At 47.7% G+C, this 26,558-nt stretch overlaps 1 protein-coding gene across 1 annotated transcript in view; it reads left to right on the forward strand.

Annotated features, from left to right (window-relative positions):
- Positions 1 to 367: 367 nt before the first annotated feature.
- LOC122380591 (stress-70 protein, mitochondrial-like) overlaps positions 368 to 26,558 on the forward strand; it is a 28,511-nt gene continuing 2,320 nt past the window's right edge. Inside the window, exons 1-9 of the mRNA XM_043363915.1 lie at positions 368 to 681; positions 6,906 to 6,967; positions 12,063 to 12,211; positions 12,981 to 13,104; positions 13,485 to 13,793; positions 15,808 to 16,126; positions 16,303 to 16,449; positions 16,864 to 17,091; positions 26,223 to 26,445. Coding sequence (XP_043219850.1) covers positions 592 to 681; positions 6,906 to 6,967; positions 12,063 to 12,211; positions 12,981 to 13,104; positions 13,485 to 13,793; positions 15,808 to 16,126; positions 16,303 to 16,449; positions 16,864 to 17,091; positions 26,223 to 26,445 — 1,651 coding nt within the window. The 5' untranslated portion in view covers positions 368 to 591. The remainder of the gene's footprint in view (positions 682 to 6,905; positions 6,968 to 12,062; positions 12,212 to 12,980; positions 13,105 to 13,484; positions 13,794 to 15,807; positions 16,127 to 16,302; positions 16,450 to 16,863; positions 17,092 to 26,222; positions 26,446 to 26,558) is intronic.

Genomic DNA, 26,558 nt, shown 5'->3' on the forward strand with positions numbered 1-26,558 from the left:
CAATGCTGCCACCAGGACTCACAGTTTTGTCTCTGATGAGAGTGAAGGGAATTGCGGTTAATAACGCTGTAGAAACAAAAGGGAATATTCGTTACAGTGCAGGCTGAATAGTCGTCAAGTTCTGGTGTTAGGGTACCAGGTGGTAGGTACAGACAGACACTAAAGTCAGCAAAAAGTGGGGGGGCAGTTAACATTGCTGCCCCCCCGCCCCACCTCCGAAAGTGGGGGGCCATGGCCCCCGCCCCCCCCCCCCCCCTGTTCCTACGCCTATGATTCTAACCGGACACCTCGCGTTTAGCCCGCAGTTCTAATTTACAGGTTATTGAAGAAAGTTGCGGCTCTGTTCCAGTACTTTCCTTCTAGAGCTGATAGCTGATAAATTTATCATTGTAGTTGAGTTTCTCAAGCTTGTTGAAGCTTATTTTTGGTTTTATTTTTATTTTTACGTAGGTTTTATTATTTTACTAGATTCATACAAATTCGGACGCTTTTTGTGTGAATTCGAGTTTACTTTTTCCACGTGCTTCTCTATCTTTTCCGTGAGAAGCGGGTGGGTGTGCACACGTGTGTTGGGCTGAATTATCTATCAAAATGTTGCAAGCTGCAAGGATTTCGACCAGGAAAGTGTCTGGTGCCTTCAGTTCACAAAGTCTGAAGTCATTCAGCAGCTTGACGAAGTTGGTGAGTGACGGTAGCAGCGGCATTACATGCTAGCCGCGGTTCATGGCCGGTGCGGCGATTGCGTAATCTTGATCTCTAGCCGGTGTCAAGTGTTAATTGCTATGGAATAATGGGGATTTGGATAATATGGTATGTGGGTGTTAAAGGTGCCACCCCACCATTTGATAGTTACTTCCTGTATGTTTGATGCAGTCTTGCAATGCAATCCAGCCATCCAAGAAACTTTGCGCGAGACGTTTTCTTGGATGGTTTTCTGGGATAGCTTGATTTCATCGAGGGCTTCTGTTTTAAAGAAAATTTGTAAGCTTTGCTGAACTGTTAAGTAATTAGAACTGCCAGTATTTCAGTATCTAACGTGTAGTTATTGTTACTGTATTTTATTTATGCACATTTCGGCCTTTTTTAAGCAGATAACGAACGATATTAAGAAACATACAGGAAATAATATCTAGGACTCTACCGCGACAAAATGTTTCTATCTCGAATTTTCAAAATTTCATGCAGTCGGCCAAGGCCTTGTGCATGAAATCCTTTGAAAACTCGGTAAAAGTATACATTGAGTTCGAGTGACTGTTTAAATTTAAAGTTTTCATATTCTTACATTATTTGACATCCTGAATCCAAAAATGATGCTTATATGTCCTGGAAATAAAAGGAAAACAATCAAACCTGACCTAACCTTACCTATTTACCTACAAACCTAAAACCTACAAACCTAAAACCTAAAATCTACAAACCTACAACCTAACCTAACCTAAAACCTACAAACCTACAACCTAACCTAACCTAAAACCTAAATTTTTTGCTGTTACATATTTGTATCAACAGCGTCACAATTGTCCACTCGGACCTAATATCAGTAGGTGGAACTATGGTCATGAGTACCCAAATATAGGAACGTTCCCATTTTTGGGAACGGAGTTCCCAAATATGGGAACGGGTGTTCCCATTTATGAGAACGGAAGGCAATTTTTCGGCCGTTCGTCCACGAAAACTCAAAAGTGCACCACGTCTCAAAAAAGTGCACGCTAATTTAAGTATCTACTAAGTCTCTATAAAATTATCTTTAATCTGACCGTTGAACAAGGAAATTGACCGTCGAATGATATTTTTAATGATTTTTTGAAATGACGGAATGGCGAAAACATGGGTTATACTACATTTAACATGCAATTTTAAAGAAAATGAAGCGTTTTTACATTTTGAGGTCAAGTATAATAATTTTCGCCTGGTTATGAAGTTTCATACTAGCGACACCAGATGCTGACATATGCAAGTGAACACGCGGACAGTCCCGAGGTAATATTGTTGAATTTTGGTGTCGGGGCGCACGACCGCGTGGAACGTCAGTGATTTTACCGAACTTCTGTCGTAAACTCAGTTTCAGTGGTTTAGAATTATTCAGCTGTATTTTATCAGCCCGGAAAGACATATTTTATTTGGATGCTAGCTGTTTAGCGTTGTTTTATAAGGAGCGTCATGAGCGTGGTTTTTGTCTTCCGTGTTTCTAAGCATGATCGTTTTGGGGGGATTTTTCTTATATAGGTCGCTCTGTGTGGCTTATTTATAATTTTTATGCTGAATTTGATCATTCCTCGTGCCCATCCTACCAGGCCTTTTGCCACTTACACTCATTAAGAAAGGAAAAAACTAGATTTTCATTGGGACTAGATGTTTTGAGGGTGTAACATATTCAGCGTTCCCATTTTTGGATACTTCCTTGTGCTCGTCAACTATCGGTGATAAACAGACAGGTGATTGACATGTCTCCACCCTCGGCGCGGACGGTGGATATAGGTATGGAATACCTTGTTGAACATCGCTGAGCGTTGTGAATTACGTAATCCTGCAGAGGGGGGCGTGCCCGCTGCGAGATCGACGGGAATAAAAGCGCAGAAGACCGGGCGAAACATGCGACGGTCTTGCCGGAAAGGTCATCTGATGATTGTTGTGTTAACAATGATTTGCGGCGTTGGACGTGATGCTTGTTAATGAAAAGAGCCCCTGAAAGGCGTCGGTGAAATCGTTCCCAATATTGGGTACGCCGTTCCCATAATAAGGAACGCTTGCAGCGCCAGTGTACGAGAGCGTTCCCAAATTTGGACTCGCGGCCCGGATGATGGACTGCTTTAGAAATAGGGGAACGATTTGAAACTACGATGGGCCTTACAATATCAAACTCTTTCCCAACAATATTGAGACAAATATCAGGCGGTTCACGATCGTTTTATATTTTTTGGACGTCATTTAACGGTTCTTTTTCTTGTTTTAAATAATGCCTACATGGCGTTCCCATATTTGGGTTTATCGTTCCCAAACATGGGAACGAAAATGCGTTCCCGAAAATGGGTACGCTTGACCATAGTTCCGCCTACTGATATATACTAATACCGAAAAATCTCGATAGAAATATTTCGTTTTTGCGGTATCGTCCAAGAATGTATATTCCTGGATTGTAAAATGCTATGGGCCTGTTCCAGCGCCTCCAGTAGAAATTCTTGACTGGAGGCTCTACCAGAGCTTTCACTGGAGGCGCTGGAATGCAATCTGGAGATTTCTGGAGATTGGCGTCATAGATACCTACCTAAAGAATGATTGTTCTCTCTTGAAAGGCAAAATTTGTGTTCAATTTTAGTAAAAAAGATTAACAAAATTATAGCAATGTAATTTTCTTTACATTCAAGTTGTAAAATTCTCAGTCAAAAGTTCTTTGTTTACATTTGTGATTGTCACATGTGCGCCAAAATTGTAGACCAGAGCCTCCAGAGAAATTTGGACCTCCGAACTCTGGAGGTTCTGGAGCTTTGGTGAGAGCTTTCTGGAGCTCTCTGGAGGTGCTGGAACGCTCTGGAGGATTCTAGAGCTTTCTGGAGGTTTCTGGAGGCGCTGGAACAGGCCCTATAATTGCAAGAAGCGGCTGGAGCAATTCTACTATTCTAGCAGTTAGCCGGTCCCGTAGCTCAGTTGGTAGAGCGTTGGACTCCGCGTGGTGAGAGCACGCGCTCCCGGTTACAACAGTCCGGGTTCGAAGCGCGACGGGCGCTCGACATTTATGGGCTTCCTGACAGGTATGGTTGCGGTTGGTGGCAGGTAGCCAGGCGAAGTCGGTGAGGGTACCGGCCGTGCGCGGCTATGTGCGCACGTTAAACTTTGGACTCTAAATTCTGCCATAGAACTGGAATTGCGCAATCGGAGGGTAGAGGGCAGGGTCACCGCAACAAGTTTCGCTTAGCGGTGGCTCTGTCCTTGTGAATCCTTCCCATCAAAAGGTTCGGACTAAATTTAAAAAAAAAGTTACCCGCTGACTGAGACTGAGGCTGCAAAGTCAGTTGGGGTAACTACGAGATGAAGTTCCAAAAATTAATCGGTCAATAAGTATAATCGATCTGTTCGGCGGCCGGCTAGCGCGCTAGCCCGCGCACACATACGTGCACGTTGCCCTGGCAACGGGCTATTGACCAATGAGAAGCGCGCTACGGGGGCACAGGTATATGAAAAATCGCAGTGATGTTGCATTTTCCTCGCTTCTCATTGGTCAATAGCCTGTTGCCGGGGCAACCAGCACGTATGTGAGCGCCGGCAAGAGTACTAGCCGGCCGCCGATCAGGGCCCCTAACTGAAGTGTTGCACGTGCATACTGCATACCCGAGGTGCTCACCAGCCCAGTTGGAGAGCCATACTATTATCTGGATTATTTGTCAGCTGGCACCGTATGGTGGCGCTAGCAGAGCTTGTTTTATATCAATGCTAGATATAAATGACTAAAACGTCTCTATTAACCCTTGCATGTGTGCGGCATTTGCCAGCTTCTGATGTGTAGGGGGGTCGGTTGGACCCCCTTGACGTTTGGCCCCTGATCGAGCTAGAGCTTCGCGGAAAAAACGAGCGTGTTGGCCGTGACGAGAGGAAGCTGATGATACCCAATGTTACGGTCCAAGGTCATTGGTTGACCTTCCAGGTCAGGTCAATGACCCAAAAATCGGGAAAATCTGGACCTGTTAGAGCGTCACAAAGCGTGGCTGTCATAGGTTTTTCCACGGTGCTGATCACGAATATCATGTTAGTTGTGATCACAGATGATGTTTTCATGCATTTAGGCAAGGTCGAGTCAGGTCAACCAGTAGGAGGGGGTCTTGCCGTAGTAGGTGTCAACCGCTTCTGACAGCTTCGATACATGTTACGAAGGCACCAAAACTACTTCATAAATGTTCAAATGGTTGCTTCATTCGAATTCAGCTCCAAAAACTACTTCAGAAACATGAAAAACTCGAAAAGTGAACCGATGTCATCAAAAGGTCAGTAACCTGAGTCCTGACCTGGGCTTCGGGTGACCCTGGCACCCACCCTAATGCATGGGTTCAACATTATTCACATGTTTGAACGCTTGAAACAGCGAAAAGACTGCAAACGCGCGGCTAATGCTAGCCGACGGCCCGACATACGCCGAATCACGATACCGGCCAAACATGGTCTCGAGAAATAGGTCATAGGTCAAAGGCGATTTGGCTTAGGGTCATGAAATTTTCAGGGTAGGTATAAAATTGATTAACTCGAGGGTACCGAAAGTTTTGTCGCGATCGGCTTATTTTTACGCTAGGTATTCGCGAAAAACCGAGGGGGCGGGTTCCGTTAACCCGCTCCCCCCCCCCCCCATGGATATGACCTCCTTTGACCAACTTCGTGGCTTGGGGGACTCTGACCTGACCTTGACCCTAGGTCAGAGGCGAACACGATGGTGCCAAAATTGCGGCGCTGCGACCGTTTTTTGCGGAGTTATTTGTCAAACACCAAACCCGTGCCTTGGGTCACTTGGCCTGACCTCGGAGGTCACCAGTTGACCTGAGACCTTAAAGTTGGGTACCAGTGGCTGCGTCTCGTAACGGGGCACACCATCGTTTTTTCCGCGATGCTCTAGCTCCATCAGGGGCGAAACGGCGAGGGGGGGGCGTACCACCCCCCCCCCCCGCTGGCGCGTAAGTAGAAAACCATTAGGTCGGGCGAGGGTTAACCCGCGCCCGGCTGGGGGTCCTGGATTTCCACGCCCTGCTGGGGGGTGTTTGAACACCCCCCTTCTAACTCGGCTCCTGGGCCACGTAGCGATACGCGGAAGGCGGCGTTCGAAAGAGCGTCAAAAATAATGAGGAAATCACTTTGGTCAATTGTTTGGTCAGGTCAAAGGTCAGGTCACCAGAGGTCATTGAAGGCAAAATTTCGCCGATTTCCAGGTCGAATGTCGACAATTTCCAAGAAGCTAACGCATAACTCGGGAACCAATAGAGCTACAGCGCCGCGGAAAAGCGCATTCGATGGCCCTATTAACGCCCTTTCTGAGCAATTCTCTCAGATTTGACCTAACGTCAACGGTTTTGCCTGCAGGGGGCAAAAACTGCAAAAATAGCCGATTTTTTCGGAAACAGTTTTTCTGCAATAACTTTTGACCCAAGCCTTGTACGAGCTTACTTTTACCGGCATCGTGTTCCTCTCGTCAAGACGCATCGAATGAACTATAACTTGACCTTGAAAGGTCAACTTGAAAATTTGACCTCAGGTCAAGGTCATGACCTGACCGGAAAGGGACATGTTGCATATCAGTCGATCCGTATCGTCGAGCTGAACACATCTGAGGCGTTTTCATCGCTCTAGCATGCCTCTATCAAAAGTTATTTGCGAAAAACTGTTAGATACCATTCGTGACCTAAGGTGACCTCAGGGCATAAACAGGGGTCATGGACACCATTTTCATGTTCAGTGTGTCTAAACCACTTGTAATTCAGTGTTTGGGAGTGTTTATAATGTCTTTCGTCCAAAAGAGGCGCATTTCAATTTTCTCCCATTGACTTATAATGGGGAGGTCGCAAAATTGACCTGACCTTAGGTCATCGATATCAAAATTCTGAGATATACATTTTGTACATGCTATTGCTCTTAGCAATCGCTGAAAGTTTCAAAGCGATCGGTCACTCGGTATAGCTATGACAGACATTGAAACTTTTTATGAGGTGAGGTCACTTCAAGTGACCTGGTGACCTGACCTTGAATGACCTTGGTCTGAAATTTTCACAACATGTGTAGAATTGATGTATGATAAGGTGTACCAAAAACGGCGGCGCTCCGCGCCGCCGTTTTTGAGATATTCGCGAAAAACTACAAGGGTAGTTACAAGGGTGTTCAAACACCCCCCTCCCAGCAGGGCGCGGGTTAAAAATGTCTTCATTCTCTTTCAGGGCAACCAGTATGCTGTATCCGGCTCTATCAGAACGCCACAGTATGACGTCTTCAGACCCATGTAAGTATGCATCATGCTGCCTTGCGAACTTTCAATGGGCCCTGTCGTTTGATCTTATCTCACCATACAGATAATCGTTGCATTACATCCAAGCCCAAACAAACCATCTTGTGTCCTGCCATCTCATTAATCAAATACCATACATGCTGTGCTGGCCCTTGCACGAGTTACTTCATAAGTGATAACTCAAAATATTCTTACCACATTTTGATTTCTACCAATTTGTCACTTCAGCGCTTCAGTCTGTTGGTTTGGGTTTTAGGAGACTGTGTCGTAATACAGGTCCAGATGAGTTTTTTTTTTTTTTTTTTGAAGACGATTTGCTGGAGGATCTGAGTCGTAGGGGAGACTGGGGTTGATTGTTGCAGTTTTTGTATTTTATTATCTGGTACAAATACATTTGCAGCTATCATGCTCTTTCTTTCTCTTTTCAAAAGCTATGATGTTTTGTCTTTTAAATGCATTTGAAACATTTCCGAAATAGCATCTTTTTGTCGAACTTGTGATCCGAAAGGCGAAAAAGTCTGCTTAGCTGCTACAATTCACCCCGCATACAGATTTAAAAGTAGCCCAACCGGGGACAATTGTAACATGCTACTTACAGCTTACATAAATGCAATCTTTTCAAAAACTTTGAGTTGACAAATGACTAACATGTAACACATTACACATGTTCATCTCCTCAGACATGGAAGGTACGGTTCTACTTCTTCTCAGGAAAACAAAAACAAACTTAACCTCGCACTTATACGGGGGTAGGCCGTAGGATGGACCTGTTCTCCCTCGGTTTTTCGCGAATAAATCGCGTAAAAAGCTGCTGATTATGACAAAACTTAAGAGTTCTCTTAATTCTAGCAATTTACCTACAAACCTTCCTTGATAATTCTAAACCTAGATAATTCTACAATCTACAAACCTACCTTGAAAATTTAATGACCGTTACATTTGACCCCTGCATGAATGTTTCAATTGTCCCCGTCGCGCCATGACATTTTTTTTTTTAGACGAAACTGGTGCAAAAAGATGTTGCAAGGAGAGCATCTAATGCCTTTAGTTTATTAGCCTTAAACTTGCCTTAACCCTCGCCGGACCTATTGGTTTTCTACATACGCGCCGGCCGAGGGGGGGGGGAGGCGGGTACGACCCCCCCTCGCCGTTTCGCCCCTGGTGGAGCTAGCGCGTCGCGGAAAAACGAACGTGTGCGCCGTTACGAGAGATTGGTACCAAATTTTAAGGTCCTAGGTCAACCGGTGAGTCGGTGACCTCTGAGGTCAGGTCAAGTGCCCCAAGGTACGGTTCAGTTTTTGGAGAATAACTTCACAAAAAACGGCTGCACAGTAGAGGTCTGCACCGGCCGGCTGCAGCCGCGGCTGGCTGCAGCCCCACGGCTGTGGGCCGGGGCGGCTGCAAATATCTCCAAGAACACGGCTACGGCTGTGGCCACGGCTGTGATATTTCAAGCTCAATCTTAAGTGCTCAAAAATATAATTTTAAATCCTTAATCTTACATTCTGATTAGCACTCTAGCCTGTAAAAATCATGCAAAGGATGCCCACCAACATTGAAAGTGGTGAAGCCTTTGAAAACCTGTAATGGTTTTACCATTTGCTGTAGGGGAGCTTGCACTCTGGTACAGAATACTAATTATAGGTACCAATTGTTCCTTCATCATCAAGAGCTTGACAGTTTCAGAAAATGCAACATGTTGCATTGTCACATCCCTCTCAAATCAATCTCACCTGGTCATTAGGAGAGCACCTTACAGCTATTGAAGACGAGCATTCAATAATTCTTTCAGGCAGGCGCGGATACAAGGGGGGGGGGGCCATGGGGGCCATGGCCCCCCCCCCCCTTGGCCGATTTTTTTCAAAAATAAAATAAAAAGTTAAAAAGTTAAAAAGCTGAAAAGGGGGCCTCCTGAAAATAAAGTGGCCGAAATCCGATGAGTTTTTTTTAACCTACCCACTTAGTTATTTCTTAGAAGACTAGCTGAGAAGACTTCTTTGTTAGAAGATTGGTAAAGCTTTTCATAACTTGGAGGTCTCTTATACTCACAGAGATGACCACTTTTACAGGGCCTCCTAACCTGCACAGAGGGCCTCCAAGCCTGCACAGATGTTGAGATGTTGCCTGAACAGCTAGATAAGCTCAATAGACGCAGTTTTTTTTGGGGGGGGGCCCAACAAGTGGGAAGATGGGGCCTCCAACCGGTGGGATTATGGGGGGCCTCCTGGTTTCTAATGGCCCCTCCCTTGGAGATTTTCTGGATCCGCCCCTGCTTTCAGGTAATAGAAAAAGAAATCACGCCTAGGTAAAGGCAGGTAACGGCTTCATAAAATATTATCTAAAATAACTCTTAGATGTATGTCTGGATTTTCGGGAAGTCCAATTACATAATCAATAGGTACATAATATAAAACTGGCGCTTTATGTTCTAACTGGTGTGAGAGTGACCGCTAACAGAAAATGCTGATCAACGAAGCCAATGGAATTAGATTATAAGTGAGCATGAACCTTACTTACGGTTAATTCACATGATGGTGAAAACCCTGAACACGTAATTCACATGACGGTAAAAACCCTGAACACAATTTTTCTTACGCGAGCTATTGACTTTACTAATAAAAGGACGTCTTCGTCTGAAAATGTAAAAATTTGATACCTAATCTTTGTTTAAAGGAAGGGTGCCACCTTCCGAAATTTTTGTTCTATGAATCTATTTTACTTATTTGAATTTTTAGACGTGGTTAGCGCGTCCACAATATACAAAAAACCGAAACATTGCATTTAATACATTGGCCAAAAAAAAGATCGTTGTTTATATCACCACTACAACTCAAGGTCGTTTGATGTGGCAGCTAGGACGGCTGGCATATCCTGTTGTCATGGCAACATATCATTCTGCCATTTGCATTGATGGCGCAACTGAGACAAAAAGATGAACAAATAAAAAGGAAGAAGATAACATGATTTGAACTAAGTTGTAGGTAACCAAGTAGGTAACTGTTGGCCATATTTGCCAACAGTTAAAGAACATCAAATAAGTCGAGTAAAGGTTTTTCCTTTACAATGCTTAAGAGATCTATGGAACCCTTCACCCTTCATGCAACTTACTAGAAAAACTTCCCAATTAAAATTTTAAAACTTAAGTGTATACCATAAAGAAAAAATATACCCTTTCAAAATGATAAAACATGCTTCAAAAGTATAACTTTTATACATACCTTTGCTGATTTCATGTTTTATAAAATACCCTTAACACGACGAGGAAATAGTGCTGAAGATTTTTGCCTGCCCGAATGCTGGCAGCAAAACTCGCAAATGATAACTTCACGTGCGGATTCAATGCTGACCGTCTCGAGCATAGGTAAGTGAAGCCGGTTTTTAGGTTCATGTGAGGCTAATCTTGTAAAAACTGCGTTGTGTCCAAAAGGTGGCACCCTTCCTTTAAGAGCAAGGTTTTTAATGTATAGCATTAAAATTTATTAATTATAATTTTTATGGCTGTTTATAGTGACACAAAACAATTTATTGCCACTTCTTTGCTATTGACGTCATTAAAAACTCAAGTAAAATTTTTGATTGAAAGAGGCAATTGTGGCTCGCACGTCCTTGTGGATTTGAGCGAAGATCATTATTTGGAAAAATCAAAATAGATGAATGTTTTTCTTTCTTGGATGCTCACTAGTGTTTTGATGCCTTGCATATCAAATTAGTTTGAGACTTGCTCAGAAGGCTGCTTCAAGCCTGGCATAGCACACCCCAGAAAATATGCAAGGTAAGAAAGAAGCAAGAGTTTTGACTAGACAATCACTGTTTGACAGTCCATCAACTTCAGTTTCATTTTCCATGCCTAACATTGATAATGAAAAGCATCAGGGTCTGTTGTTCTGTCCCACAACCATACTTCAGGATTTGGCATTAGATGTCTACACTGCTAGTGCTTCTATTCTGGTTAGTTGTTTATGTTTTCTGTTGATGTAGGTACCTACCTACCCATCTTTCTTAACCCCTTGCAAGGGCTTGTGTAGGCATGCGTTGCGCATCAGGCTTCAGGCTTTTGGCCTAAAGGCAGATACACAACCACTTAACTTATGATGCTTCATGAGCTTGAGAATCTATAGCCCATTGCAATGTGCTTTTGGCTATATGTGTCAACTAAAAACAACTTATTATATACTATTTGGTTGCATTTCATTGAAAGTATCCACGGCCGGCTGACGGCTGGCTGCCCACAGTTTGCCACGGCTGTGGGCGGCTGTGGCTGTGGAGCCACGGCTGCGGGGCGGCTAGGCTGTGGAAAATTGTAGCCGTGCAGAACTCTACTGCACAGCCGCGATTTTAGCAACATCGTGTTCGCCTTGCTCAGGCGCGTCAAATAATATACTTTTTGTTTGGGTCAGGTCAACTTAGGGTGTTGACCTCAGGTCAAGGTCAGGTCAGCGCCCCCAGGTCACGAAGTTGGTCGAAAGAGGTCATGTTGCATATCATTCGATTCGGCAGGTCTTCCTTGGTGGAAGACCTGTCTTCCTTGGAGTCCATTGTTGGCTTTCCCGACTCGCTAGCTCAATTTGGTCGGGAGTTATTGACGAAAAACTAATATGGCCCTAATGACGTCTTAAATGACATCACGCAAGGTCAACATTGCAAAAGTGACGCATCTAACCTTGCAAGGGGTGCATCCAATCACAATTCTGTGTGCTTGAGATAGTTGGGAGATCGTTCCCGGCGCCAGAATAGCAGTTTTCATTTTTCCCCATTGACTTATAATGACCTGTCACGAAAATGACCTGACCTCATATGACCTTTAGCAAAAATCCGAGATATACAAGTTGTGAGACTAGTAATGGATATTAGATCCTGCAAGTTTTATTTCCCTGTGAAAGCTACTCTGGCGGTGAGGGTTGCGAAGTTGCGACATCTGAAGACCGTGCCGAGGTTCGCTTTTTTGGTTATGGTTTCCGTTGTCAGTTATAACGGGACGGTGTGTGATTGTACCGTGTATGGCTGTCAGGCTCGTGTGTTCGTGCGTGCGACGCTGTGTGCGTGTGCTGTTGTGTAGTCGCTGACGGGCCGGTGTGTGGCGCTCGGGCAGGTCGGAAGGCCCGGTGCGCGGTGCCGTCATCGGCATTGACCTGGGCACCACCAACTCGTGCGTGGCCGTCATGGAGGGCAAGGCGGCCAGGGTGATTGAGAACGCCGAGGGCGCGCGCACCACACCCTCAGTGGTGGCCTTCACACCAGGTGGGTGAGCGTGGCGCCGCCGGGCCGGCAGCCTCCGGGACAGTGCTGGGGAGCGGGGCACCCGGGGACTGCTGGGGAGCGGGGGACAGGTGGGGAGTGGGCCACCTCCGGGACACTGCTGGGGAGCGGGGCACCCGGGGACTGCTGGGGAGCCGGGGCACCCGGGGACTGCTGGGTAGCGGGGCACCCGGGGACTGCTGGGGAGCGGGGCACCCGGGGACTGCTGGGGAGCGGGGCACCCGGGGACTGCTGGGGAGCGGGGCACCCGGGGACTGCTGGGGAGCGGGGCACCCGGGGACAGGTGGGGAGCCGGGGACTGCTGGGGAGCCGGCACCCGGGGACAGGTGGGGAGCCGGGCACCCGGGGACTGCTGGGGAGCGGGGCACCCGGGGACAGGTGGGGAGCCGGGGACTGCTGGGGAGCCGGCACCCGACACCCGGGACAGTGCTGGGGAGCGGGGCACCCGGGGACTGCTGGGGAGTGGGGCACCGGGACACTGCTGGGGAGCGGGGCACCCGGGCCGGCGCCGGGGCCGCCGTCCGGTGGCGGCCGCCGGCGGCCGGCGCGGTGCCAGACCAGCCGACCGACTGACAGCCGCCGGCCGCGCCCTCGGCCGCCGGTTGTAGATCGGCCCACACTCGACTCTGATTCTCTACCGTTTGTTAACATGACGGTGTAGCAGGGGACTCTTAGAGCAGTTGCCACGAGCTGCGGCCGGTCAGCCGGTGTGGGAGGTAGCAGCCGTTGACCTCGCCCGCCGCGCCCTCAGACGGCGAGCGCTTGGTGGGCATGCCGGCCAAACGGCAGGCTGTCACCAACTCGGCCAACACATTCTACGCCACCAAGCGGCTCATCGGACGCCGCTTCGACGACCCAGAGGTCAAGAAAGACATGTGAGTCGCCGGCGGTCCAACTGTTTGTCGACCCTCTGTTAGATGTCGACCCTCAGTTAGATTGACTCTGAGCTCAGTAGATTACTGCGCCGGAACTGTCGAGGAAAAATTGTTTTTCCACCGTTTCTGGTAATCAATGCTGAGAACTTTATCCGGATTTGCGGTATCGGTCGGGTGTTCATAGTTTGTCAATCACTCCACTAATGTCTTTTTTCGATCAGCATGACATTGCACTACATGAATTCGCTGCAGTATCAACCTGTACTTTTATGATGCGTTACTGATTTGTATATGTGAACTAGTCGGTACGAACCTTTTATGTTTTTACATGCGCCTTTTCTGCGCCGTCCCGGGTGCTGACGGCCCCGTTGGGCCGGCAGGAACATGGTCTCGTACAAGATTGTGAAGGCCAGCAGCGGCGACGCCTGGGTGCAGAGCACCGACGGCAAGATGTACAGTCCCAGCCAGGTTGGCGCGTTCGTGCTGACCAAGATGAAGGAGACGGCCGAGGCGTACCTGGGCCAGCCGGCCAAGAACGCCGTGGTCACCGTTCCGGCCTACTTCAACGACTCGCAGCGCCAGGCCACCAAGGACGCCGGACAGATCGCCGGCCTGAACGTGCTGCGCGTCATCAACGAGCCCACGGCCGCCGCGCTGGCCTATGGCATGGACAAGACGCAGGACAAAATGTGAGTGGACCCCCCCCCCCCCCCACACACACACACACAGCATGGACAAGAGTAAGACGCAGGACAAAATGTGAGTGGACCGCCCCCCCCCCCCCCGACACACACACAGCATGGACAAGACGCAGGACAAAATGTGAGTGGACCCCCCCCACACACACACACACACAGCATGGACAAGACGCAGGACAAAATGCAGTGTCCCAAAATTGAGTTTTGTCTTGGGTGTCAGAGGGGAAAATTACCCACCAAAAAGAGGGGAGAGAGTGGAAAACTGCTGATTCGATTAGATCAAAAAGGAGTGAGAAATGACAAAAAAACATGCATTTTATTCTAGGGTGTAGAATGTTTGATGCTAACTGGGCATCCACACAACTGTCTTTCTATAGGTAAAAAATCTATGTTTTCTTGGTTGGGACTTGGGAGTGGAAAATTGTTCTTAAAAATGGTGGTGAGAGTGGCAAATGAATTTCATTTGGATGTCGTTTCCCACCCAAATAGACAAATTTTGGGACATTGACAAAATGTGAGTGCATCCCCCCCCCCCCCACACACACACACAGCATGGACAAGACGCAGGACAAAATGTGAGTGGACCGCCCCACACACACACACACACGCACACACAGCATGGACAAGACGCAGGACAAAATGTGAGTGGACCCCCCCCCCCCCCACACACACACACACGCACACACACGCGCGCCGAATATTTTCATTATCGTGAAGTATCCCAGTATGACCGGCCCGATCCGGCATGCAGCGCTTTTCAGAGAATTATCTGTTGACAGCGTCCATTCGTTCGACAAACGGTCTTCTCTGTTGGATAACTCATCCGTTTTACCGGCCTGATATTGACTGCTCTTGACGCATCTAAATGGTCGTGTCAGCACCAACCGCCAACAACTTGGTCCGCTTAAAATCACTCGGCGATGGCTTCGCCGATTGCGCTGGAACTTCGCTTGTTGGTGGGCACCCATTTGGCAATGGAGTTGAAGCCATTGCATCTCGAGAACGGCGGGACCAATGTCGCCAAAATAGGTACACCGTCAGGGATCGACTAGGTGGGTGACACAGATCAGGTCGACGTCTCGCTCTGTAGTATTCAGTCGTGGAGCCAGGATAAAAATGTAAGAATATGATGAGCAATCCTCTGGTTTAGGAGGATTGTTAAAATGTGATGGGCAGTGTTCTTATGTTCATTTTTGCAATGCACTTTGCAATGCTCTTACCGAAGACCGAAGACGTTTATATGATGGAAAGTATTTGAATGCGGCATCCCTTAGTTTCATGTTATTTGTTTGTCGAGATTCATTATTGTTATTTGCCCGATAGCTGAGTAAATTCCCGTAGCCTTTAAGAAGATGGTCGCATGCTTATGTCTGCCAGTACCTTCAGAACTTGATGGGCTCACTGCTTGTTGCCACTCAATCACAATTCCTTTCATTATCTGTATTGCTTAGGTCTAGAGACGTTGCCAGACATCGTTAATGGGTACATTGGCTTTCTGTTTGGGCTCATCCTATGAATCATTCAATGCGACATGCGTACGTAGATTGTCTCCAGCGCCGCCTGCCACTATGCCGTTTCCCATCTCTTTGGCGTCCCCCGTCTGACCTCCCGTCTCTGGCGTCTGACCGCCCGTCTGTGGTGTCTGACCGCCCGTCTCTGGCGTCTGACCTCCCGTCTGTGGCGTCTGACCGCCCGTCTCTGGCGTCTGACCGCCCGTCTGTGGTGTCTGACCGCCCGTCTCTGGCGTCTGACCGCCCGTCTCTGGCGTCTGACCGCCCGTCTGTGGTGTCTGACCGCCCGTCTCTGGCGTCTCACCGCCCGTCTCTGTGGTGTCTGACCGCCCGTCTCTGGCGTCTCACCGCCCGTCTCTGACGTCTGACCTCCCGTCTCTGGCGTCTGACCTCCCGTCTCTGGCGTCTGACCGCCCGTCTCTGGCGTCTGACCGCCCGTCTGTGGTGTCTGACCTCCCGTCTCTGGCGTCTGACCGCCCGTCTCTGGCCGGCAGCATCGCCGTGTACGACCTGGGCGGCGGCACGTTCGACATCTCGGTGCTGGAGATCCAGAAGGGCGTGTTCGAGGTCAAGTCCACCAACGGCGACACGTTCCTGGGCGGCGAGGATTTCGACAACGCCCTGCTCAACCACCTGGTGGCCGAGTTCAAGCGCGACCAGGGCATCGACCTCACCAAGGACCAGATGGCCATCCAGCGGGTGCGCGAGGCGGCCGAGAAGGCCAAAATCGAGCTCTCGTCGTCCTCGCAGACCGACATTAACCTGCCCTACCTGACCATGGACGCGTCCGGCCCCAAACACCTCAACATTAAGGTCAGTCCTGCCGGACGGCGGCAGGCGGCCGGCCCAGGCCGCCCGCTGTTCTACGTTGAAGCCCAGTTTGTCTGTGCTACTGTTCTGGTAGGATCTGTGTGTCGCCGGTGGTTGATGTCGGCCACTGGGAGCGGCCGGTGCTCGTGCGCCGGCTGACTGACGCGCCTCGCCCGCAGCTCAGCCGCGCCAAACTGGAGAGTATCGTGGGCGACCTGATCAAGCGCACGGTGGCGCCGTGCACCAAGGCCATGAAGGACGCCGAGGTGACCAAGGCAGACATCGGCGAGGTGCTGCTGGTCGGCGGAATGACCCGCATGCCCAAGGTACGTGCGGCAGGGGGCGGACGAGTGGGAGGCGGCTGGTCAGGGCGGGAAGGAGGGTGGCTGTAGGGATTGATGAAATGAATGACTGCTGGTTTTAATTGAAGTCCATCACGTCTTGTTTTCGGCCCAAGTCAGATAACCCTTCAGAGAGCTGGGCGATTTTGGGCGCCGGACGATTCAGTGTGTTTGAACTCGACCCGTCTTTATCCGTTCGTGTAGCCGGCGAGGCGTGTGCACTGTGCACGTCTGTCCGGTCCGTCGATGGGCCGCCGGCCGGGCAGCAGAACGTGTCGGTACGCCCGTGTGTCTGTCTGACTGGTCCGCCGGCGGGCCGCCGGGTGCGGTCCGCCGGCCGGGCAGCAGAACGTGTCGGTACACCCGTGTGTCTGTCTGACTGGTCCGCCGCGGCCCCAGGTCCAGAGCACGGTCCAGGAGGTGTTTGGCCGCACGCCCAGCAAGGCGGTGAACCCGGATGAGGCGGTGGCGATGGGCGCCGCGATCCAGGGCGGCGTGCTGGCCGGAGACGTGACGGACGTGCTGCTGCTGGACGTGACGCCCCTCTCCATGGGCATCGAGACGCTGGGCGGCGTGTTCACCAAACTCATCACCAGAAACACCACCATACCCACCAAAAAGTCTCAGGTCAGTGGGACGGGTCGGCCGGCGCGCGGCGTTACCACCGCCCGCGCTGAGCGCTCCGCCGCCGTCCGGTCTCCGAGTAGGGCGACCCACTGAGCCGGGAAGCCGGACTCGCCGGCAGCCGGCTCTGTCTCGTCCGAGCTCTCTGTAAGCGCAGTCGGGGGCGCAACGACAGCAACTTACTGATTGGTGGCTCTCTAGTCTCTCTCTGCTTGATGCGTCGTATCCGGTAATCTGTGTTAACACGCGCAGTGGAAGGGTTGCGAGTACTACGCCCAGTGGAAGGGGGGGGGCGGATGTCGCCCCCCCCCCCCCTAAGATCTCAGCTCCCACTGGAGCTAGAAAGACGAAACTTGTAGGGTAGGTAGGGGCCATTGGGAACTCTGTTGAGTGTGAATTTCATGACCCTAGGTCAATATCTTCAAGGTCAAATGAGGTCAAATGTGGTCAAATCTGCCATATTAGCGACTTTTTTGCGTTTACACGCCGATAACTCAAAAAGTTACCGGCCGATTTTTTTAAATCTTTCACTATACGAAAGAGCAAACATTTATGAGTATGTATGGTGAATGTCTAGATAATCCAACAATAAATATGGCAGTTAGAAGCCTGCGAAAGGTAAGATGTCGCCGGCTGAAGCGGCATCGGCCGACGCGGGAATCGCGGCAATCACAATTTTGTGTTTACACACTCATAACTCAAGTTGTTACCGGCCGATTTTCAAAATTCTTTGACCATATGATTGCCTGTACATTTCTCAGTCTTCTCACCGAATTTGACGCGAATCTAATATAATCAGCGGTAAGGAGCGCGATATAAAGACGGAACCGTCCCGCCCCGGCACAGTCTACAATTCAGGCGGCGCGTAACGGCTAGCGCCGGCCGCACGGTTCGTCGGAAGGTCATCTCAGGCTCAAAAGAAACGATATATACCATTCGAAAGGTGACGGTGAGCTGAATCCAAAAATGTAATTTTTATCAAAATCGATCGATGGCCTTTTTTGAAAATTGCGTTTTTGTAAAAACTTAATAATCTTTTATTCAACGGGCTGTCCTGGACATTCTTGAAAACATAAACTTGTATTTTGGAGTTCCAGTGAAAACTGAATGCCAAAAGAACAATATTTAGCGAAGCAACATTTCCAAACATTAATATGCGTCTCCCACAGCCGAAAATAAGGCGCAATCACACAGCTCAGTGTCGCGATGGACCAAAGTCAGCCACACAGAAGCGTGAAATGACCCTTATCGACTCGCAGACCCGGCGCTCTACTCCCGCCTGACTGGCCACGGAAAGAACGTTCGGCTCTCGTTCTACTAAACATATGTCATATTTGTCAGTTTAACTGTCCACATCGCTAGGTATGAAAGTTATTCAGGATACCTGTGAAGAAAATTCATTGTTCTGTCATCCTCACATCATGCATTAATTTGCATTTGTTCATGTCTACTTTGCTCAATTGAGCTTGGTATCATGCCCATATAAGGAAAATTGGCCGCGCTGAAATGTCAGAGGCTGCACCGGCCTCAGCTCGGGTGGAGTGGGGGTAGCGCCCGGTGGGGCAGGGTAACCTTTGACCGGTCGCACGGCCGAGCAGCTGTCACCAGTACAGCCTCTGACAGTGAAACCCCGCTCACTTCCCCTGCGCGGGCACTGATCGCAGCTGGATGGAACAAAACATGCATAAGAAAAATGTAAATTAAAGCATGTTGTAAATCGAGCAGAACAATGAATTTTCTTCACTGGTATCCTGAATAACTTTCATAGCGATGTGGACAGTTAAACTGACAAATATAACATTTGTTTAGTAGAACGAGAGCCGAACGTTCTTCCCGTGACCGCACAGTGGGCGATCCGGCCGGTGTAGCCTCGCGAAACCTATCGGCATTCATAACATCTATGTGTTTGAAGCTAGAACCACAATATTTAGGAGCAACCTTCTTGAATATCCAAGGAACATATGTTTTAAATAAGGACTATCTCTTTTAGGATCTGTGCTCTGTGGCGAGCTTGCAATTTGCCTAATTGCCGCTCGAATAACGCATGAATACTTTTGAGTGTAGGTCGAAATTTATGACGATATGAGCTGGGTAGGACATTGAAATGGTGCGTACCTCCGTAGAAAATTGCTTCCAAACCAACTTTTTATTCAAACGATTATGCCCTACCAATTTATACATATCATGAAACAGCGTAAAGCTCGCCCGGCAAGGCCCCATTTCAGTTGGTGACACTCCAGGGAAATAAGCTAAAATTAGAGCGCTCTATTTATTGCTCCTGCCCTATGTTGAAGAGATACCCCTAAAAGCGTGATCTTTTATCGGCCCTTACTCAGCAAGGCAGTACTTCTCAGACCGGTGGATGGTATCAATAGAAAGAGAATGCGTCAAAGATTAACATGAATTAATTAAAATAACATTAAAATGTTAATTAAGCGTGGAAATTAGTCCCAAACTTAAGCTAATTATTGCTCCAACCTCGGCGACGGCGCTCCCCGCAGTCAGTGGAGAAGCTAAAATAAAAGCCACCATCCTCCTCCGTAAGTCAATTTTAGAGCGGCCGAGTGGGCCGATGCGGGGCCACCAAACTGAGGTGAGACGTGGCTAGCAATTGCGAACTGCCATAGAAATCAATATCTTAAGACGTACAATATTGATATGGGATGATTACTCTGAAGCTGGAGTGAAAGCATGAGTAGATTGCAAGAAACGAAATGCATAGATTGGTTGAATTATGTACAATAGGCACGGCTCAGATGAAGCCATTTCTTTGATGTTGACATTTGACATAACCCTTCCTCTCCTCACCTACGACCTAAGTACGTTGGCAGTTACCGGCATAGTTTTTTAGCACGAGTGTAATTCGCCATCGGACCGCAATGCATGTTGCTAGGCTGCTGCAATTACAACGAACATACGAATACTGCCTTCATTTGTAGACGTTTGTTTTTTAGGCGGTCTTTGACGTACAAGGGGGCATACCTGTCGACAACTCGAGTTTCTCCGAATTTCAAAAACTCCCAGAATTCCAATTCCTTTTGCACTGTTGTAGGTACAGCTATGTTCACAAGTTTTCGTTTCCTCCTGCTCTAAAAAGGATGATATTTGTCGATTTCGTGCGTCGCTGATAGAAGGGTGCGTTTAATAATTAGGCCCAACGCTTTCTGCATCCGCGAGTACCTTTATTACACTATGGGACAAGTGACAAAATGACCACTGCAACACGCATGAAACGGAGCTCATATTCCTAAAAATGTCTACAATCACTTCTTTTCTGACACTATTAGCAAATACCATCTCAAGTTAGGTGGTTGACAGACAGTCAATGGAGATCTGGGGAGACTGAGTGATGCCAATTCACCACTTAACTGATAATGAGGGCCGAGGGAAGAGAAACATGCAACATGCACAACTGACAACTTGACAAGTGACAAAACACTACCACTATTGCGCAGTGCACAACAAATTACAGCAGCCAGCCCAAAAATGCTTTTGGTGGCTAATTGCAAAACAAGTCACTAATAAATGTCTTAGTTGCAGCTGAACACTGCACAATGATCACACTGTTCACACATTGAGTGAGATGCCACAGGTGGTTTGAATCACACTTTGGTACAACTGCAAATCTGAAGTGTTGTCATGAGGTTCATGCCTCCATGATCACAGCACTTTGGTTGTGGTTGGCATAACACTTGTAGTCTGCAGAGTTCCACATGAACTGCAGACACCTCATCTGGTGGTCTTCATGTTGCTCAACTTCTTCAGGAGGCAAATGTCGACCACCCAGCGGAAGCATAGTCCTGCAGAAAAGAAAGGTAATGCATAAGGTACAAACATTATCTGCTGAAACAGCCCCTTCTGTTTGCTGTTATTAAACTTTTAACATAACATAACAACATGCATTCCATGTATATTACATTTGTTGAAGTAAAATACTGCCGGCTATTTCAAAACCAGAAAATGAAATTATATTGTGGCATAATTCACATGCTCAGCTATCAGTATCATTAATTTAAAATTTGGCATATTATATATAACACATTCATAGAATGTTCTACTTCACGTCACAAGGACTCACAATCTTTCTGTTGGGTGTTTGATTGACCCATTAACTAGGTTTGTCTTAGGTTTTATTATTGCAAAAAATTCATATTGCATTATTGTATCAAAATACTGCCAGCAATAACAAAACAAGAACATGAAATGTCAATGAGCAAGCCGCCTTTCCTAAAAATGGATTACTTTGAAAAGAATTTTAGTTTCTTTTACGGAAAAGGAGAAATGATTATCAGGTTATTATCAAAAACCACTCAACCAGCAAGTGGCTGGGTGGTTTCACAGCAAACATCAAGCCAAAACATATGCTAACATTTATCTAACAATTGAGCCATTTGACTACACAAGGATATGTGAGCAAAATAAGAATCCAATTATCCAATGTTGACTTCCTTGCAAAGTTTATGCCTTATTTTATGAAAATATGTCACTAGAATATGATACTTATCATCGAATATTATTTAATTTACGATTTATTTCGATCGGAACGCACATGGGGTCCCGCGCCATTTTCGTCGACGATAAATATGATCGTGTTTCATGAAGAGATAAGGGGTTTCAATGGTCTTTCAAAGCAATAATTTGATGCAAAAATTTGTAGGAAATAATATAAAGCTGGTTCAAATGGCCATCAACCATTTAAAACACCGAAAATACTCACAACTCCGTCCCGACGACCACGCAGCACCGCGCACGCCACACTACTGGCACAATGCCAAAACTGCCGTCACAGCAGAAATGTTTTTTTTTCTCGATTGCAATTGTGGAATTATTTATTAAACAGAAGATTATCTTTCCGAAAAACCGACTGATTTCATACACAGATGCATGGAAAATAGAAAAATCCCGGTAAGTTTATTTGTATTGTTTTGTCGATTTTGACATGCTCCTAGTTTGCAGCCATATTTCGATATGTTCTACAGGGAGTTCAGAATTATTTCAGGACCAATCTTTTCCTCATTCATTTTCCCGTCGATCATGAAATTTTTAGAGCGGAACAATTAGTTTCCAGGCGGTCCGAGCGGTTTTCGTGAGAAGGGTGCAAAAATCGGCGTCATTTTTAGAGCCTCGACACCAGCTCAACACAGGACCCTATGGGAGACGGTGAAGTAGCGGGAGCAATAAATAGAGCGCTCTAATTTTAGCTTATTTCCCTGGTGTGTCACCGACTGATTTCATAACGTGACCCAAGCAGCGGGTTTGGTTTCTGGTAAAAAAAAAAAAACTTCGCAAAAAATGGCCGCAGAACCACGATTTTGACATCGTCGTGTTCGCCTTGCTCAGGCGCGTCGAATGGTATACTTTTTGTTCAGGTGAGGCCACCGTAAGGTGTTGACCTCGAGTCAAGGTCAGGTCAGAGGTCTTCAAATCACGAAGTTGGTCAAAGGAGGTCATATCGCATATCATTCGATTCGGCAGATCTTCCGGAGTCCATTGGTGACCTTGTCGACTCTCTAGCTCAATTTGATCGGGAGTTATTGACGAAAAACTCGTATGACCCTAGTGACGTCATAAATGACGTCATGCAAGGTCAACAATGCAAAAATGCAGCATCAGATCTTGCAAGGAGTGCATGAAGTAACGATTCCATGTACTTGAGACATTTGAATATCATTCCTGGCGCCAAAATAACAGTTTTCATATTTCCCCATTGACTTATAGGTGAGGTCACGTGACCAACCTGACTTTATGTGACATTTAGGAAAAATCTGAGATATAAAAGTTGTAAGACCTCTAAAGGACAATAAGTCCTGCAAGTCTCACCTCCCTGTGAAAGTTACTCTGGCACTGAGAGCGTTGCAAGGTTGCGACATCTGAGGATCGTGCAGAGGTTCATTTATGACGTCATAGGTCAGTGACCTGACCTGAATTGAAAGTGCAGTTGGTGTCACAAGATTCGGCGTGCATCAAAGGTCAGGTATGCCAAGTTGCAGTTCTCTATTTCCTGGGTGTTTTGAGCAATCGCGAAAACACCCTTTGTGGCATTTACCACTTGTGCTCAAGCGCACCAAGCCACGGCCAACCCTTAGACGAAAAAGGTGTCTGGATGCCAGGGCTGCAAGTGGCTGCAAATTTTCACTGGCTCCCCTAATAGATAGTGTCTTAGTGCAGGCGATACAGCATTGTTTTCAGTTCATCCTCGTAAAACTTTTTTTGCTGGGCTTGGTTATTTCAGTGAACGTAATATTCAGTGGTAGAAAAAAATATAAAAAGTTAACCTAATTATAAGACATTTTGAACTGATTTTGTCTACTTGCTTTCTATGGCGGAATCGTCTAAACATCTAAATTTCACTTTCCATGCAAAATGGATGCTCAACACCTAGCAATTTCATCGTTCCGCAAAATATCCAAAGAGCGTAAAAATCGGCTGTGATTATCCCCCTTATGAAGTGTTACGGAACGTTGTCTTTAACGATACTTTTGTCTACGAAAAAATGTCTCCAGAGCCATGCAAATGCACTAATCGTAATCTTTGATGAATTTTCTGTCGACTAGTATGCGTTGTTTTCCAATTTTCGGAAAAAAGTGTCTTTGAGGTTTCGCGAGGCTAGACCGGCCCGATCGCCTACCGTGGACCGGTCAGGCGGGCCGAGAGCGCCGGGTCTGCGAGTCGATAAGGGTCATTTCACGCTTCTGTGTGGCTGACTTTGGTCCATCGTGACACTGAGCTGTGTGATTGCGCCTTATTTTCGGCTGTGGGAGACGCATATTAACGTTTGGAAATATTGCTTCGCTAAATATTGTTCTTTTGGCGTTCAGCTTTCACTGGAACTCAAAAATACATGTTTATGTTTTCAAGAATGTTCGGGACAGCCCGTTGAATAAAAGATTATTAAGTTTTTACAAAAACGCAATTTTCAAAAAAGGCCATCGATCGATTTTTATAAAAAATACATTTTTGGATTCAGCTCACCGTCAGCTTTCGAATGGTATATACCGTTTCTTTTGAGCCTGAGATGACCTTCCGACGAACCGTGGCCGCCGCGCCGCCGCGGCGGCAGGATGTTTGACTTTACACCGCTATTACTAGAAAAGTTGTGAACCGATTTTCTTACCTCTTGCACGAGAAGATCCGCAATTCAATTCTGGACAGGTAGCCGAAATTTCACATTGATATTATGCTTGCGGCGCGAGTTATTGGCGAAAAACAGGAGGGGTGGGCGAAATCCGCCCCCCCCCCCCTTCCACTGCGCGTGTTAACCCTCGCCCCGCTGGGAGGGGGGGGGGCAACCCCGGTGGTTTTTCCTGAATAACAAGGAAACGGCGGCGCGGCGCCAAATTTTCAGTACCTTCCCGGGCATCAATTTAACACTTTCAGACACAATTTCAAGTCTTAGGTCACCTTAGGTCAGGAGTCATTGAGGTCAAACTGAGGTCATGTTTTGGGTTTTTGGCACCCAAAAACTCAAAAAGTTGATTTTTTAGAAAAAACGCAAAAAAAAATCCAACATTTTTCCGAATATCGAAAAAAATGGGACATATGTGATAGTCCCTGCGATCTTCTATATACATAGGGGAGAGTGGGGCACATTCGTGCAAAAAATGGATAAATCCATATATCTGTTCTTTGGTTAGTGCAACGGCAAAATTGTTGATTGTGGTATGGAAAGGAACTAGTGCAGATATTTTTCCTCTTTAAAAGTTATCCTCTAAAATTATTGCTTCTATTAGAAAAAAATGACTTTTAATAACTCTGAACGTTTGCACGAAACTGCCCCACCTATGGGGCACATTCGTGCAAGGGGTGGGGCACTTCCGTGCACCCTGCAAAGTTCTAGAAATTACCGGGCATTACCAGAAATTTACCAAAGGAAATTGGCAGGGGGTCATTTCACTTGATTCCTTTCGACAAGAATGCATTGCACAACATATGTAGAAAGAATGGGCTGGCCAACAAGAATGTGCCAACTGCCGGCCTCCGTGACCTCGCCAAGTTCGCGTGAATTACTCGTCACGACGTCGCAAGCAGCCGAGACTGAGTCAGGCGAGCGTCATTAGTGAAACCTACTATAGATAAAGTCATAAATAGCAAAAACTAAAAAAAATATGCACGAATGTGCCCCCAGGCAGTGCGTACACGAACCTGCCCCACAACGTTATTTGTAATATATTTCAAAATTTCTTGTTGAAAAAATGACACTTTGTCAACAAACAAGTTTGCAGCAGTTCCGTGAATAGAGTGAGCACCTTCGCCCCCAATTTTGAAAAGCTGAACCACATTTCCGAGTCAGGATCACGAAAATGGATGATATGAGAAAAGTTTGGAAAGCTCACGAATATTACAAATTTGCGTTTTTATCAAGCATGACAGCAGGTACAGTGTTGTCTTCTACGGTGAACGAAGGGCGGCAATGATAGACACATTTCCATAATTTACCTTGAGCTCGTGCAGTCACTCGTGTTCCCAAAAACTGCTGAAAACGAATGTGCCCCATGCACGAATGTGCCCCACTCTCCCCTACCAAATTTTAGATCGATACCTCCTTTTTGGCTAAGTTATAATGAAAAAAAAAATTGGAGCTGCACCGAATCGATACCCATTTTATGCAAAAATTCAACTTTGAAATTTGACCAAAGTTGACCTGACCTTGACCTGACCTTCACCAGAACATAATATAAACTGACCCCAAATGCTGCCTGGCCCACATAATCGCATTTGGTATATAAAATGGACCATAAAACATGTATCACACGACACTTTCATATTGTGACCCCCCAGTGACCTGACCTCTGTGACCTGACCTGGTATCAGTGACCCCAAATAGCAAAATATGTGTTTGAAGAACATTTCCCCACCGATGATTTTCAATGAAATGCATTTTACTCGATTTTACAACGCATTTCTTGAAATGCCTGTAAACGGCGCGCCGCTGGTCGCTGACGTCGGTCCCCTCCCCGTCCGGCGGCGGTGCTGTTAGCGGAGGTCGGTGGCGCGCCGCTGGTCGCTGACGTCGGTCCCCTCCCCGTCCGGCGGCGGTGCTGTTAGCGGAGGTCGGTGGCGCGCCGCTGGTCGCTGACGTCGGTGGCGCGCCGCTGGTCGCTGACGTCGGTCCCCTCCCCGTCCGGCGGCCGCAGGTGTTCTCGACGGCGGCCGACGGCCAGACCCAGGTGGAGATAAAGGTGTTCCAGGGCGAGCGAGAGATGGCCGCCGACAACAAGCTGCTGGGACAGTTCCAGCTGGTGGGCATCCCGCCGGCGCCGCGCGGCGTGCCCCAGGTCGAGGTCTCCTTCGACATCGACGCCAACGGCATCGTGCACGTCAGCGCGCGCGACAAGGGCACCGGCAAGGAACAGCAGAGTGAGTGCAGTGGTGGGGAGCCGGGCACGCGGGCACTGGTGGGGAGGGGGCACCCGGGCCGGCGCCGGGGCCGCCGTCCGGTGGCGGCCGGCGCGGTGCCAGACCAGCCGCCG

Source organism: Amphibalanus amphitrite, unplaced genomic scaffold (assembly GCF_019059575.1).
Source record: "Amphibalanus amphitrite isolate SeventyFive unplaced genomic scaffold, NRLGWU_Aamphi_draft 000001F_arrow, whole genome shotgun sequence".
Taxonomy (NCBI): Eukaryota; Metazoa; Arthropoda; class Thecostraca; order Balanomorpha; family Balanidae; genus Amphibalanus; species Amphibalanus amphitrite.